Source organism: Bufo gargarizans, chromosome 11 (genome assembly GCF_014858855.1).
Source record: "Bufo gargarizans isolate SCDJY-AF-19 chromosome 11, ASM1485885v1, whole genome shotgun sequence".
NCBI classification, from domain to species: domain Eukaryota; kingdom Metazoa; phylum Chordata; class Amphibia; order Anura; family Bufonidae; genus Bufo; species Bufo gargarizans.
In genome coordinates this window covers 78,861,549-78,879,130 of record NC_058090.1, presented here as the reverse complement: position 1 = coordinate 78,879,130, position 17,582 = coordinate 78,861,549, and the positions used below count along the sequence as shown (strand labels likewise).

At 42.2% G+C, this 17,582-nt stretch overlaps 2 protein-coding genes and 1 pseudogene across 2 annotated transcripts; 2 read left to right on the top strand and 1 right to left on the bottom strand.

Moving 5' to 3' along the window:
• Positions 1-1,124: 1,124 nt before the first annotated feature.
• LOC122921316 (olfactory receptor 5V1-like) lies at positions 1,125-2,057 on the top strand. The gene has a single exon (XM_044271292.1). The coding sequence runs from the start codon at positions 1,125-1,127 to the stop codon at positions 2,055-2,057; it is 933 nt and encodes a 310-aa protein (XP_044127227.1).
• Positions 2,058-5,843: 3,786 nt separating this feature from the next.
• LOC122921315 lies at positions 5,844-15,724 on the bottom strand (annotated as a pseudogene).
• Positions 15,725-15,899: 175 nt separating this feature from the next.
• On the top strand, positions 15,900-16,841 carry LOC122921314 (olfactory receptor 6F1-like). The gene has a single exon (XM_044271291.1). It carries the CDS (start codon positions 15,900-15,902, stop codon positions 16,839-16,841), a length of 942 nt encoding a protein of 313 aa, XP_044127226.1.
• Positions 16,842-17,582: the final 741 nt, after the last annotated feature.

Below are 17,582 nucleotides of genomic sequence, written 5' to 3'. Positions count from 1 at the left end.
ACATTAAAATAGGCATCAAAAACAGCGTGAGAATAAAAACTACATCAGGGTTTGTTTTTTTTGTACACAAAAAAGTGAGAACATACTTTTATGCAAATGCTAGACCCATGTGAGTGAAACCTGTATTACCACAAAAGGAGGTACATTGGAACTCTGTGTGCTGCCATATTTTACCACTACATTATGAAGTTATAAGTAGAGATGAGCGAATTTCTTATTTTGAAAATCATTTACTGGTAAAAGGTGAATTGCTCTATTGATTCCGTTACCACAGACCATAACGCAATTCTATGACGGAATGCCTTTAGAGGCATTCCGTTATTTATTCCATCATAATAGAAGTCTATGGGCTGCAAAACGGATCCGTTCCGTTTCAGTTATGCAGGGGAGTCCTAAAATTGCACTATGGTCCTTGGTAACGGAATCTATAATGCAATTTACCTTTTACCAGTAAACAAAGCGTGAACGGATTTCATAACCTGAAATTCGCTCGTCTCTAGTTATAGGCAAATTTTTTTACATAAAATATAGAAATACAGTAGAGCGCCAAAGACTTCTGTAGGTTTACATTCCTGTCCTGTCTCAAAAGCTGTCTTTAAGGCTTATATGTTTTTATTTAAAACATTTTAAATTTCAATTTATAAACAAAAATGTAATTTTTGTTTATTTTTTATAAATTCTTTAATTTAGTACTATATTGTACTTTGTACTTTACATAGTATTTATATAAAAAAAAAAAAAAAAAGGTTCCGTGTTGAGATGAATGAATCAATTTGAACTCTCATCAAGCAGAGTTCTACATCTGCAACGGGGTGTCCCTGAGTTGAGGAAATTCCCTCTTCCACTTTGTTGATAAGTGGACATCTCATCAGTCAGCTAAAATATCCAGTCCTGTCAATAAAAGAGAAAGGGGACCATCCTTAGCTTTGGGGATGCTCCATTACAGGTATAGAACTGTGCTTGATGAATCGATTCGCTTACCTCCAGTTCCTTGAGTATGTACCTATTTTACAAAATTTGATTATGATGTAATTAGTACGTGAAATTTTCAGACAAATGCAAATGTATATTGTTTTCATTATTGATGATGAAGATCAAGATTATTATTTCTAGGTACCTTTATCATGGGACCAGATAACCACACTAAAAATGAAGACTTCATTTTAATTGGACTATCCAGTGACCCTAAAACAAAGATTGCATTGTTTGCACTATTCTCTCTAGTTTACACTACTTCAGTAACGGGAAATATGATACTGATCATAACCACCCAACTTGTTAAAGAGCTTCATACCCCAATGTACAGATTCATATGCAACTTAGCTCTCTTGGATATTACATTTACCTCTGTGACTGTTCCAAAAATGTTGATTGGACTGCTCTTAGACCATAACTACATATCTTATGTTGGGTGTTTTGCTCAGCTCTATTTCTTTCACTTTTTGGGAAGTTCTGAATGCTTTCTATTAAGTATAATGGGTTATGATCGCTATGTGGCTATTTGTCACCCCTTACATTACTCTCAAATCATTGACAAGAAAACCTGCATCCGATTGGCCTCTGGTTGTTGGATAACTGGGTTTCTTTACTCACTTGTCCATACAATACTTACTTCGACTTTATCGTTTTGTGCTTCCAAAGAAGTAAACCACTTCTTATGTGACATGCCACCCCTACTCAAACTGTCGTGTACAGATACAAAAACCAATGTCATTGTTATCTTGGGTCTAGGTGGTCTTGCCGCTGGTGCATCATTTTTATTGACCATAATATCTTATTGTTATATAATTTCTACTATTCTCCAAATCCATTCTACAGAAGGCAGACACAAAGCCTTTTCGACTTGTGCATCCCACCTTATGATTGTGTTACTTTTTTATGGCACCATCATCGTTATGTATTTAAGGCCCCAATCGAGTTATTCTATGGAACATGATAAAATGCTCTCTGTGTTTTATAATGTAATCACTCCAATGTTAAACCCTATGATATATAGCATGAGAAACAAAGAAGTCAAGCGTGCTCTTAGAAAACTTTGTACAAGAAGGAAACATTAAGACAAAGTAAAACAACATTAAAATTGTTGAAAAGGTTTGGGGAGATTAAAAAAAAAATTCGAGTCCGTTTATAAATGGAAAATATCTTATAAAAATGCAAAAAAAAAGTATAAAAACAAATTGAAACATGATTATTTATGAAGGGTACAGTTCAGAAAATCTTGGGATCATAGGCACTAAAACAAGCAAAAAGGCAAAAAGAACACATCTAAATCTGTGGATTCTAAATGCTGAAAATGCTGATTTTTTTTAATTCCAGATATATACTGTAAAATGTGTGACCATATTTGTTTAGAGTTTGTTAGAAGAGGGTGGAGGCATATCTGCCTGCTCTATTTTCTGCCAAGGCCAGGAAAGAGAAGTATAAATCCTTCCTTTATATTTTGAATTCCTTTCAAATCCACTTCTGGCCTTGGCAAAACATCCTACAGTCAGATCTGCCTGAAAATTTCATTAAAAAAAAACTGTGTGGCCATTCCCATAGTGTTAGACAAGGTTATCTGTTCCAGTTCAAGTAGGAAGGGTACTGTGGGTTTGGGTTAAAGGGTACTTCTCTAAAAAGAATAATGTATGGCTTCTATTTCATGATAGATTGTATTTTTGTAAGTTCAATAAATAGGGTATAGAAAAAATTATAAAAAAAGTTTTTAATAGTTTTCTTGGCTCTCCGAGTTTAATCAGTAAATTAAAAAACCCAGGACAAACTTCTTTTTCATAAGCTATTAAAGGGGTTTTGGCAAGCTTTGAAATAATACCCTATCCACAATATAGAGAATAAAAAATTCATCAGTGGTGGTCCAACTACTTGGACCGACACTGATTACAAGAACAAGTGTCCAATTCCCCCAGTTTGATGAAGCAGCATGTCAAGCATGCTTCTGTTTGCCCTATTCATTCTCTATGGAACTGACGGAGATTGCTGAGTTCAGTGCTTTAAAGTCACCTCAAATGACAAAAGAAAGGTCTAGATAATAACGAAGTTTCTGTTGATAAGACCTTTATTAAATTGTAGAATATACACAATTTTCCTTCTTTATTAAACTGTATCTAGCTAGGAAGAATAAGGAACTTGGGGGGATGCTACCGTTGTGAAAGGCTGGATGAGAATACACATTTATCTGACATTTCTAACCATAATGTTGTGAGTATATTGTTGTTGTTCCGAAAATACATAAAAGGGATTTGTCTGGATTGGTTGCCACTGGCATTGAAAAGGGGCTTAGAGTTAGACCCATTGGAGGTGGAGATTTGAAAAGTAAAATTTTAATTATTATTATTAAAGCGCCATTCATTCCATAGCGCTGTACATATGTTAAGGGGTGCACATACATAATACAGACAATTGCACTAATCATAAACAAGATGAGTTACAAACTGGTACAGAAGTAGAGAGGGCCCTGCCCGTGAGGGCTTACAATCTACATGGTATGGGAGAAGGACACAGTAGGTGCGGGTTAAGTTGGTCATGGCAGTATAGAGGCAGCAGAGTCACTGGTTGTAGGCTTGTCTGAAGAGGTGGGTTTTCAGGTTTCTTTTGAAGGATTCCACTGTAGGTGAGAGTCTGATATGTTGGGGTTGTGAGTTCCAGCGTATGGGGGATGCACGGGAGAAATCTTGGAGTCGATTGTCGGAAGAGGCAATAAGAGGAGAGGAGAGGAGAGAAGGAGGTCTTGTGAGGATCGGAGAGTGTGTGTGGGTGTGTATTGGGAAAGTAGCTCAAAGATGTAGGGAGGGGACAGGTTATGGATGGCCTTGTATGTTTTTGTTAGTACTTTGAAGTGAATTTGTTGGGCAATGGGGAGCCAGTGAAGGGATTGGCAGAGGGGAGAGGCAGAGGAGTAATAGGGTGAGAGGTGGATTAGTTGGGCAGCAGAGTTGAGGATAGATTGGAGGGGTGCGAGAGTGCTAGATTGAAGCCACAAAGGAGAATGTTGCAGTAGTCTAGGCGGGAGAAAATAGGGCATGTACAAGCATTTTCACAGATTCAAAGTTAAGGAAAGCATGGATGCGGGAGATATTTTTGAGTTGAAGGCGGCAGATGGTGGAAAGGGCTTGGCACATCCAGTTGGAAGGAAAGGGCAGAATCCAAGGTCACTCCAAGGCAGCGGGCTTTGTTGACTGGGGAGAGTGTGCAGCCATTGATCATGATAGATAGGTCTGTTGGGGGGGTTGAACAAGATGGGGGAAAGATTATGAATTCTGTCTTATCCGTATTAAGTTTTAGAAAGCGAGAGGCGAAGAAGGATGATATAGAAGATAGACATTGTGGAATTTTTGATAGTAAGGTGGTGCTGTCTGGACCAGAGAGGTAGATTTGTGTGTCATCAGCGTAGGAGTGATTTTGAAAGCCATGGGACTCTATGAGCTGTCCCAGGCCAAAAGTGTAGATAGAGAAGAGCAGGGGTCCTAGGACAGAGCCTTGCGGGACACCAACAGAGAGGGAATGAGACAAGGAGGTGGTGCGGGAGTGGGAGACTCTAAACGTCCAGTCTGTGAGGTATGATGTGATCCAGGATAGGGCCAGGTCAGTGATGCCAAGAGATGAGAGAGTTTGCAAAAGAAGGGAGTGGTCAACAGTGTCAAAGGCAGAGCACAGGTCAAGGAGAAGGAGGATACAGTATTGTTTCTTGGTTTTGGCAGTCAGTAAGTCATTGGTGACTTTGGTGAGAGGAGTCTCGATCGAGTGGTGGGGTCAGAAGCCAGATTGTAGGCGGTCAAAGAGGGAGCTGGAGGAGAGGTGGGAGGACAGTTCTGAATGGACATGTTGTTCAAGTAGCTTTGAGGCATACGGAAGAAGTGATATGGGGCGATAACTGGGTAAGGAAGATGGGTCAAGTGAGGGCTTTTTGAGGATGGGTGTAATGGTAGCATGTTTCAAAGCAGAGTGGAAGACACCAGAGTTTAGTGATAGGTTGAAGAGATGAGTTAGGGCTGGGATAAACACTGTGGTGAGGTTAGGGATGAGGTGGGATGGGATTGGGTCAAGTGCACAGGTGGTCGGATGAGATTTGGAGAGTAGAGTGGAGAGTTTTTCTTCTGTAATGGCGGAGAAGCGGGTTTTGGGAGAAGAGGACTTTCTCTGATGTTGACTATCTTTTGTTTGAAATATTTGCCAAAGTCCTCAGCTGAGAAGAGAGGAGAGGGTGGGGGATGGAGAAGGGAGTTAATAGTGCTAAAAAGTTGTTTAGGGCTGTGTGAAGATATGGTAGATGAGAAGTAGGCCTGTTTTGCATCAGCGAGTGAGGATTTGAATATGAGAAGGGATTGTTTGTATGCGGTGAAATGATCTTTAGAATGGGATTTCTTCCATCACCGCTCAGCATTAGAGAATAATTATTATTTTTTTGTACTTGACACCAGGCAACCAAAAGGCTTGAATCAACATCATGATCTAATATACTAGTACTAGTGATTTTCTAATGAGTTAACCTGATTCCAATGCATTGTATTTAATTAAATGCTTGTGTGTGCTCATGAGTCATATGACCATTCATGAATCTTTAAGAAGGACTGTCCTTTGTTTTAATTAGGTGTCTAAACATGTAAGCCTATACATTCCTCTATGACTGGTATTTTTTATCAGCTATTTTCGTTAATGTGAGTGAAAAGACTGAAATTTATGGCAGACAGTCCACAAGGGTGTTATTATAGACAGTTTTAAGTCGAGCAACATATAAGCTAAATAAAAAGATAAGACATTGAAACAATTTTATTCCACATTTTAGGACTCACCACTGAAATTCCATTAGTACTCAATCATTATTTAGCCATCTAACCAGTAATGCATTAAGTATGTATGATTGCATCATGCCTATAAGAGGTAAATGGAATTTTGGGTTGGATTAAGACATTTCCCTTGATATCAAAATGTAAAGCTCTCCAGTTAATTACATTTCCATTAAGATCACTGGCGAGAACTTTTTCAATATTTTCAGGGGTCAGAACATAATCCCACATATGGACATCACTCCGTTCACCCACAAAGCTTTGCTTCACATCAAACCCACCGCTAAATGAGCGTGGTCCTGCCCAAGGATAATACTTATTTCTGGTTTAATACAAAACCCTTTATTGGACAGCATTCTAGGGTACAGTTTTCCATTAACCTAGAGTTGAAGTAATCCAGTTTTAGAGTCCCAAGTCACAAAAGTATGTATCCAGTCGAGAACATCTGGCTTTACCTCTATTTTGTTAGCTTCCTCATTTACATAGACATAACAATGTTGTGGTAAGTTGGCAGGGATGAGAAATGAATTACTCTGCTTTGGTCCAAACATGGCCAGAGAAAAAAGTTTGTAATTGCAAGAAAGCTCAGTGTAGGACCTCAGGAAAGCTTCTGCAGTGGTACTTTTAATTCAGGTTTTAAGACCACATGTGCAGTGTCAGTTTCTTTTGGGAAGAGGAAGACTTTGTTTTCCAAATCTAGAAATAATATAAATATAATATAAAAAAAGAGGGTTAAAAAAAATTAAGAAAATATACAGGAATCTACACATAGATATGAAGTATCTAAATATTCCAGATCTAAGACGTTATTCCCTTCCCACAGGATAGGGGATAACTACTAGATTGGTGGGGCCTGACTGCAGGTAAGACCACTGAACATAAGAATGAGGGCCGCATGCCCTAAAATCAAGGGAGGATCAGTTCAATCATGTGCCATGCTGCTCCACTGTGGGAATGTCAGGAGGTAGTCAAGTGATGTAGAGATGAATGGTCCTATAGAGAATAAATGGAGTGGAGCAGTGCATGCTCAACTTGCTGCTCCATTAATTTAAAGTTACAGGGCCCCTGTTTTCGTGATAAATGGGGATCCCAGTGTCCTGACTGAACCATAATTATGACACCTGTGGCTCCTATAGAAAATATAAAGGAATAGTGCAAACTAGCATATAAAATTGAACAATCGCCATGTTCCTGTGGCTTTCAGTAGGGATGATCGAACCTGTGGAAGTTGGGGTTTGCCGGGTTCGGGACCCGAATTTGACCACGAACCCGGACCCTATTAAAATCAATAGGGACCCGAACATCACTTTATTATTATTATACTATTATAACACGGTTATAACAGAAAATAATAGCATTCTTAATACAGAATGATAAATAAAATGGCCATTGAGGGGTTAAGTAATAAAACCAACTCACCTCATCCACTTGATCGTGCAGCCGGTATCCTCTTCTTTCTTCTTTCTGCAGGACCTGCATTTTTAGCATTTATATATTTAAATAATTTTTGGGGATTTGTTTTACTCTCTTTTGCTACCTGCTGTTCATTTTGTATTTTTGCTAATTTTATCTCCTTTTTACAGATTTTATTAAGACCTTTGTAATCTTTAAACCCTACAGCTGACCCCTCAGATTTGTATTTTTTAAATGCCCTTTTTTTTGTCTTTTATTGCCCTTTTCACAATAGCTGTAAGCCATGGGGGGTTTAATTTTAGCCGTTTATACTTGTTACCTAAAGGGGGAAAAAAATTGTGCAATTACTCAATGTGGATTTAAAGCTCTCCCATTCATCCTCCTATTTATATTATGTGACAGTAGCTGCTCCCAGTCTATGCCCTAAAATGCTGCCCTCAACCCAGGGAAATTAGTATTTTTGAAATTTAGTGTCTTTGCTCTGCCTGACAGTTAGCTTTTTATAGTTTAGGGGAATATATTTATATTGTGGTCACTATTAACTAGTGTTTCTCGAACAGTAACATTTCCAACAAGCTCTGCATCATTAGAGATTACCAGATCCAACAGAGCATCGCCCCTAGTGGGAGCTTCTACAAACTGGTCCATAAAGTGGTCCTGCAGCAAGTTGAGGAATTTTTTCCCCTTTGCAGTTGAGGCAGAATCATGACCCCAGTCAATGTCTGGGAAGTTAAAATTAGAGATGGCCTTGCGGTTTGCCCAGCGGTCGTTTCGCGGCAAACTTTTCTCTTTCGCTGTTCACTGAACGGGCGAACATATGGCGATATTTGTGCCCGCCATATTCTTTTACATTGTGAAGAACTTTGACCCATGACACATCCATCAGGTGGTACAGGACAGCCAATTAAGATGTTTCAGCACATGGACACACCCCCTACCTTGTAAATAAACTTGGTCTGGGCGCCATTTTACATTCAGTCTTTTGCCAGTGAAGGGAGAGGTTGCTGTGTGGAGCAGGGACAGACTGTTAGGGACACCCAGCGCTAGCTAATAGGCCCACAAAAGTCCTTTAAAGGACTGGTATAGGTGTGCTATCGATACGTGCGACTTACTGAGGGGTGTAATATACTTATAATATACTTTATAACATAGAAAGTATATTATAGTGCAATTGTATTGTGCAACAGTTGTGTCCGGTTCTGCTGTGATACTGCAGCCACACAGATTGCCAAACGCTATTGGAACAAATCATTTCTACTGGTGTGATATACCAGTTGCCCCCCCAAAAAACTGATTGAGGCAAGGGAGTGCTATAACTTCTTCCACAAATACTGCTCTTCTATAAGGACTTTTGTCACAGGGTCATTTTGAAAATGACAGGCAGAGGAAGAGGCAGGCCATTCTGCAGGGGTGATAGGGGTTAGGCAGGTGCACCAGGCCGCAGCCTAAGTGGGAAGTTGCAGAATGTGCATGCGATTACATCAAAGGACGCACCAGACTTGGTTGAGTGGCTCACTCAGCCTTCAGCTTCTGCACCCTCCTCATCCTCTCTTATCTGCACTCTCTTCACTCTCTGCTGTGTGAACCCCCCACCACCACCACCATATCCCCTCCGCTCGAGTCAGAGGAATTATTTTCCCATTCATTCCAAGACCTTACCGATGAGCAGCCATTTTTCGCATCGGATCACGAAAAGGAGGTATCAAGGGCCGCCAGCCAGCAGTCTGACGACAGTACCCAGATCAGCCCAAGGAGGGTGGTCCCCGCTGTTCATACCAACTTTGAGATCTCTAATGTTAGTGGTGGTGTAGAAGATGATGAAGATGCATCTATGGATGTCATGTGGGTGCCCACAAGAGAGGAAGAGGAGGGGAGTTCAGAGGGAGAGAGACAGAGCAGCAAATAGGGAGGAGAAGGAGGAGGAGAAGCAGGAGGAACTTAGTGCAAATAGCAGACTGCTAATGTATCTGGAACAAGCCATCCACATGCACGGTCACATCTGGTGCTCCCAGGACGCCAACACATGGCTCCTCAGTGTGGGCTTATTTTAAAGTGTCCGCTGCTGACAATAGTGTTGCCATCTGCAGCCTGTGCTGTCAATGCATAAGTCGCGGTAAGCCCAACACTCACCTAGGGACGACCGCCTTAAGAAGGCACCTGTCCTCCTCCCATCTCCAAGCCCAGTGGGAACAACACCGTCAGAACCCACAAAGCCATACTCCCGCCGCTCCCCGTCCTGCCTCTTCTCATTCTCCTTCTCCTATCTCCTCCCAGTTGTCCTCCACTACACCTTCCACCGTGCCGTCGTCACATTCATGTGGCAAAAGGCAGGCCTCCTTGCCGCAACCGTTAGAGGGAAAAAAGATGATGACACCGGATAACCCTCTTGCCCAACGGCTGACCGCTGGCTTGTCAGAACTGCTGGCCCGCCAACTACTGCCATATAAACTGGTGGACTCGGAAGCCTTTAGAAAATTTGTGGCCTTAGGAACACCGCAATGGAAGGTCCCTTGAAGGAAATATTTCTCCCAGAAAGGCATCCCAGAGCTAAAATGGCCACGTTCAGCGGCAAGTAAATGTATCTCTGGCACACAGTGTCGGTGCCAAGATACATCTGACCACAGACACGTGGTCTAGCAAACACGGGCAGGGAAGGTACATAACTTTTACTGCCCACTGGGTGAACCTTCTGACAGCTGTCAAGCATGCAACCCGTGGCACCAGTGTAGATTTGGTGTTACCACCATGGATTGCATGCAGGCCTTCCTCTTCTTCTCCTTCTCCTACTACATCCTCTCTCTCCTCCTAGGCTGACTCCTCCTTTTCCGCTGCTACTGTCTCTTCAACTGTGCCCCCCAAGCTCCCCAGAACCTATTCGACGTGCCAGGTGAGACGTTACCATGCTGTGCTGCATCTGTTGTGCCTGGAAGCCAAGAGCCACACCGGTCCTGCACTCCTTTCAGCTTTGCGGTCACAAGCCGATCAGTGGCTAACCCCGCTCAATTTGACAGTTGGTAAAGTGGTGTGCAACAATGGTGTCAATCTGCTGAGCGCGCTGAAACAGGGCAAAATTACACACGTCCTGAACTTAGTCGTGCAGTGATTCGTTGCCAAATACCCCGAGGTCCAGGACGTCTTGCAGCAGGCCAGGAAAATCTCTGGCTATTTTAGAAGATCTTACAGGGCCATGGCTCGCCTTGTTGACATTTAGTGGCGACACCACGTCTGATTTGTGACTGCCCGATGCGATGGAACTCCACCTTGTATATGCTTGATAGGCTTCTCCAGCAGAAACATGCAGTTAACTACTTCCTGTACGAACTCTGCGGCAGGACAGCTTCTGGGGAGATTGTTTTTTTTTTTTTCACTGCGCCAGTGGCTGCTATTGCGTGACGCATGTAGACTTTTGCAGCCATTTGAAGAGATTGCCAAACTGGTCAGTCACAGCCAGGGCACCATTGTCACGCCCTGCACTGTGGGTGTTCTGAGGAGATCTGTCGGAATTGCTGCACATGACTCGATCTGACAGTTTGTTTTGTTATGGTTTTGAGCAGAATCACACCTCCTCCCAGGTGTTGTTCTTTAGGTAATTGGTGAGGCTATTTATTCAGTTGTAGAACGAGCTAGGTGTCTCTTTCCCTCTTCCCTACAGCTGAGGGTTTGGTTCAGTGTGTTATAGTCCTAGGTACGTGGGCATGTGCATATCTACCATCCAGATATGCACATGGGCATAGCAGCTTAGAGAAAGTGTTTCAGGGATTGCTAGGAGGTGACCCCTAGCATCTGGGGCCTAGTCCATTGTTTTGTTTGCTTTGTCATGTTTTGTTTCCTTCCCTTATCTTACCTACCATAACAGCCTTTAGTGACATCATACATTACTCCTTCTTTCTGGAGCGTACATTGTGTCGTGTCATTGATCAAGCTGTCGAGGAACAGGAGCAGGAAGATGAGGAAGTCGCAATGCTGGATGAATTCCCAGGGGGCTACTCCATCTGAGACAAGTCAACAACAGGAGTCTAAAGAGCAGTCAGATGAGGATGGTGGCAGGGCGGAGGAGGAGCAAGCAGAGCATGCTTTAAATGTTTCTAGGATCCCTGGTGTTGTCTGTGGCTGGGGGGAGGAGAAAGAGGATGACATTATCCTGGATGATGAGCAGGAGCCAGGCCACCCTACCACTTCCAGTTTAGTGCAAATGGGGGCCTTCATGCTCCAGTGTTTGAAGAGGGACCCTCATATAAAAAGCATAAAGGGCAAGGACCAGTACTGGGTGGGACTGTACTTGGCAATCGCCCGACTTCTAGGGAGGGTGCTTAGGGACTGGTGGTCCCCCCCCCTTCCCCTTCCTAGCCGTGGGTCATATGTAGCACCTTGCCAGTTTCTTTTAGGTGCCTGAGGGGTTAATGGAGTTATGGTGGCACGTCACTAGGGGACGAGTAGGAGATGTCTCCTCCCTCTAGCAGGGTATATAACCCCCTCCCCTGCTGCTGCACTTCCTCTTTGCAGCGGAAGCCGAGTTGCCCACCCTCCCGCCCTTGAATGGGTATTTCAGCGGGGAGTTTTCTTTGGTCTCTGTTTTTACAAAAAAAAAAAAAAGGATAAAATAAAGGAAAGTTAAAGGCATGACGATGATATAACAAATAGTTAAAAGAAGGTGTTAGACCTTTTTACCGTTGTTTTAAGTTATTTACATTGTCTTCTTCTTTTAAGAAGGGCGGTATGGTTTGAGATACGAAGTCACAGCTGGCGGCAATTGATACAGCAGAGTGTTGGAGATGGCTGATGGCGTACTTGCCCGCCGGGAGTCCGGGGGTTGGCATACCGCTCCAAGATGTTCTTTGGTTTTGCCGTATAAAATAAATAAGCTGTGGCCGATCACCACCCAGCTAAAAGGTTACCTGTTGACCCGCGTGTTTGTTATATGGGTCAGTTTTAAGTAAGGGGAGCTACAGGTAGGCAGAGGTGCCGGCCCGGTTCTCAGCTCTCCTTTGCCCTATCCTAAATACCAGCATTCTGGACCCCCGGTACAAACAAAAAATTGTGGAAATGTTACCACCATCACAGAGGGCTGTCAGAATGCAGCACTTCCAGTTAAACCAACCTATAAGAAAAAACTCACTCAAATTGTATGTATAGATAACACTAGGGTCTAGTATACTATACTTAACTAAACAAAAGAACCAAACCTATAACCCCAAAGAAGATGAAAAAACGCACATATAAAATATATGCAATTTATTAAAACATAATCAAATAACAGAAAATATAGTACCATAAGGCACAAGGGTAAAGGAGGGTGTAACAGGGTAAAAAACAACCACCCTCACAAAACCCAACTGACAGGGAAAGAAGGGTCACAGCCCTAGGTATGAGACCGCATAGATATGGGTGAACTGTAGGTACACCAAAAGTGACATATGATGGTAAATGTGCTGCATGCTTATGCAAGGTAAGTACAGTCACACGTAGCCGAATGCCCCCCCCCCAGGATAATTGGAAAGGCTGCATAAAATTGCAGGTAGCCAAATGACACTATATGAGGCAGGGCAAGAGTGCTAGGTGTGAGCAGTTTCCTTAAAATAACAAACTAACAAGGCATGACAACAGATCTGAAATGACCCATGGTATGTATACTGGAACCCAGAGTATGTGACCGGAGCTGCACCTCAGAATGCAGCACTTCCAGGCCTTGCTTCGAGAAATGATGCAATCTGCTTTTGAGGGCCCTGGAGGGGAATTTCCACTCACAGAGAAACAGTTGCAGGTACCAATCCAACAGCGCATGCAAGAAGAGGGCGTTTTGAGATGTGTTGGTCACTTCAGATATGAGATCATTCTTGCAGCCAACCCATCGACAGCCGTCCTCCTGGTCCAGCCTCAGGGAATGCCTAAACCGACATGTGTCTTACTACATCGGGTTAAGGCCGATGTGGACGCTCTGAGAAGCGATGAACCCCTGGACTACTGGGTGTGCAGGCTTGACCTGTGGCTAGAGCTGGCACAATTTGCCATGGACCTGTTGGCTTGCCCCTCGTTCAGTGTCCTATCCAAAAGGACGTTCAGCGCAGCAGGGGGGATCGTGCCCGATATTACACACGCCTAGCTCATGACAGTGTGGACTACCTCACATTTCTAAAAATTTAATGAGGCATGGATCTCAGAGGAATTCAACACATGTGACGAGTCGACCACGTTTGATTGAATTACCTCATGACAGCCCACAAATATCCGCCACCACCCAGAACAAATCATGGTCCCTGTCCTAGGTAAATACAGCGGCATAAAAGGCCTTTTATGTCCGTTGAATGCCTAATTTTTGTGGCCTGTACTGACCGACAGTTACATATTTATCCTGTGACTACCTAATGTACCTCCAGCCACAGAATCCAAAGTTCTTTGCTTCTCAGGTGAATGCCTATTGTTTAATTTTTGTGGCCTGTATTGGCCGACAGGTAAATTTATATTCTGTGACCGCCTAATGTACCTCCAGCCACAGAATCCAAAGTTCTTTGCTGTCAGGTAAATGCCTATTGACTAATTTTTGGGCCTGTACTGGCCGACAGTTACATTTTTATCCTGTGACCTCCTAATGTGCCTCCAGTCACAGAATCCAACGTTTTTTGCCTATTGACAAATTTTTGGGGGCTGTACTGGCCAACAGTCACATTTTTATCCTGTGACTGCCTAATGTACCTCCAGCCACAGAATCGAAAGTTCTTTGCTGTCAGGTAATGCCTATTGGCAAATTTTTGTGGCCTGTACTGGCCACAGTTACATTTTCTTATCTCTAGCACATAATCACACCCTTGTCTCACTTCTCTGCTTCTCATTATGGTGGCGTATGAACCTCATTCACCATAAGGGCCTTCTAATATCACAGGGTCATGTGACTGTGCCCCCCACCCTGTACTGTGCCCCTCACCCCATACTCTGCCCCCCACCCCATACTGTGCCCCCTTATACCCTGCATTGTGCCCTCCTACCACACCCTGTGCAGTGCCCCTAATCATTCCCTGTACTGTGCCCTCTTATACTCTTTTATCCAGTCACGGTATGGCGGTGTTATCCCATCACTTTTTTTTAGGTGTTATCCGGTCAATGTATGACAGTGGTATCCAATATCTGTATGGCCATAACTTTATCCCTTTCCCTGCCCACGCCATCCTTTTTTAGACCTGGCATGAGCGGGAAAAATATGCAGATTGCGGTGCTAAGGACCTTTGCGCCACAATCTGTGTCAGAAATACGCCTAACATAGACGTATTTCTATATAATAAATGAACACCTAATTGCATTATCATTCGGAGGTAGGGCTAATATCTTTATATTATATATATTCTAGTGTATTATACTGTGCCCTGTATATTCCAGTAGAAAAAAATCTGCTTTTTTAAAACAAAATAAAAAGATGTTTTAGTGTCTCCATATTCTGAGCCATATTTTTTTTTTTGGGGGGGGCGATTGTCTCAGGTAGGGGCTCATTTTCTGCGGGATGAGGTGATGGTTAGATTGGTACTATTTTGGTGGGCAAAAGCCTTTTTGATCGCTTGCTGTTGTACTTTTTGTGATGTAAGGTGACAAAAAATAGTTTATTTAGCACAGTTTTTATTTTTTATTTTTTACGGTGTTCATCTTAGGGTTTAGGTTATGTGATATGTTTATAGAGCTGGTCGAAACGGACGCGGTGATACCTAATATGTCTATTTTTTACCAATTTTTTAACTTTATTTGGGGAAAATTGCTTTTGTTTATTTTAACTTAAAACTTTTAATTTGGGGGGGGGGGGGAACGTTATTTTTTGTCCCACTTTGGAGCTTCAACTTTTGGGTGTCTAATCCTTTAAAAATGCATTCCAATACTTCTGTACTGGAATGCATTGGCTGTATGAGTAATGGTTAGTAATGGTAATGGTACAGCTTCTGGCCTGTGAGATCCAGGGGGCTGGATCTCACAGGCTCGTAACAGGAAGGCAGCGCCAAAGCCTCAGGATGGCATTGCGCTGCCTTTCATGCCATCAGGTCCCCCCTACAGCCGCATGGGGACCCGATCGCCGACATGGTGCATTTAGCCAAGGTGCCTGCTCAATGATTTGAGCAGGCACCTTGCGCCGATCACCGCCCGCCGCACGGCGGTGATCGGAAATACATAGGGCATACAGGTCCTTAAGTACCAGGACATCAGGGCGTACCTGTACGCCCTGTGTCCTTAAGAGGTTATAGTGGTGTCGTGTTACCCTACCTTGTTGCAAGCTGAATTCCTTAATAGTACCCTAATAAAACCACATAAATTCATATTTAGTATAATTAAAAAGTGGACCTCCAGAATTTTATTATACAGTATTATATCAGCCCTATCATGCAAGCAGATATACCAAATCCATTTATTAATATTGAGTTAAAATCCATGTGTCTGCATTGTCATAGCTATTATAGTATACTTTACTGTGCCTTAGCCCATCCACACAGTATGTAACAGTTAACATTTATGTCAGGTCAAGAGGGACTATTGCATTTACACGTAGCTAAACTCATACTCCCCCGGGTGTCATAACATTGAAAACTACTGGGAATATCACTAACGAAACCATGTATAAATTGCAGGCTGCTATAAAGTCATTGCAATAGAGCTAGAAACATGTATGTTTAAGCACGAAGTAGAATTTTCATTAAACAGGTTCTGTATATAGCAGCTTCTACTAGATCAAGAATGAAGAACTTTCACAATAATAGCCACATCACAGAGTTTCTTCTACTTGGGTTTTCAGAAGTTCCAGACCTCCAGAGGTCACTTTTTGCTGTGTTCTTGCTGACATATCTTCTCACTGTTTATGGAAACCTTGTTATTATTCTAGTCATCTGCATCAGCCATGAACTTCACAATCCCATGTACTTCTTTATAAGTAACCTGGCATTTCTTGACATATCCTACTCTTCGGTTACTCAACCCCAGCTTCTCTCCATCCTTGCGGGTGGTCCGAGTGAGATCTCATTCGCAGGTTGCATCATACAGCTCTATGTTTTCATGTCGTTGGCTTGTACTGAATTTGTTTCTTTGACAGCTATGTCTTATGACCGGTACGTGGCCATTTGCAAGCCTTTACATTATACAACTTTAATGAACAAAAAGGTGTGTTTACTCTTGGCAGCAACTTCTTGGGTGGTGGGATTTTTGGATCCATTAGCACACACAGTGGTCATATCACAGCTGCCTTTATGTAAACCAGGCATCCTTGATCATTTTTACTGTGACTTGTCAGTAGTTTTAAACTTATCCTGTGTTGATAAGTTTTTCATTGAAATAATGACTTATGTTGTTGGCTCCGTAGTAGCACTTCCAGCATTTTTGCTTACATTGACTTCATACATTTTCATCATATCCTCTATCTTTAAAATTTCTACTTCAGCTGGAAGACACAAGGCCTTCTCCACATGTGCATCACACTTAGCTGTTGTAATTCTGTTTTATGGATCTGTTCTAATTATGCATATGAGACCTTCATCCCAGAATCTCCATGCTCAAGACAAACCATTGTCTGTGTTATACACTGCCATCATCCCCATGCTAAACCCTCTCATTTATAGCCTGAGGAACAAAGATGTAAAAAAAGTTTTGTTAAAGCTCACAACTGGCAAAAGGTTATCTAAGTAATGTTCTAGAAATTTTCCAAATCAATTGCATACCAATAAGCAAATTTATCTCACATTTTCTAGGGACTTTAGTGCATTTAATCCATTGGTTTTAAGAGATTTCCAAAGACTAGTCCCAGGATGCATGGTCACAGCACTCCATTCTTGTAAGGAGACCTGTATTCACAAACATTAACATATTATTCTGTAGATATAACATACATATCTAAAAATTAAAGTGTAAAAGGATTTTCAGCTATACACAATAATAGGTTATCGTTGTGTGGGGAAAGAAGAGGTCTTGTCCAGACACAATGCCTTGAATATGGCAAAAGAAAGTAGAGAATTTCATAGGCTTGAGGAGGGATGAGTGAATTTCCCAAAATCAGTTTCTGTCAGATGCATCCGAATTCGAAAATAAACTCAATTCGGGTACAAACCAATTCTACCTGAATCAAAAGTGCTTTAAAGGGGTTGTACTGCGATTTATATTGATGACCTATCCTCAGGATAGTAGGATAGTAGTAAAAGCAGTGTGAAAGCAGCACTAGTATACCTTCCAGACCTCCTCAGGAATGCCCAGACATTCAGCAACCCCAGATCCTCTAAAGTTGCTCCTTAGATAATCCAAACATAGTCAACGGCAGCATGTCCTTCAAGGATTTATTCAATATTCAATTCAAGTCCATAAAAATATACAAAAAGTGTATTTTTCAAGCATAATGTAGAGTGTGCCATGATAACATATATAGCCCAAAAATAT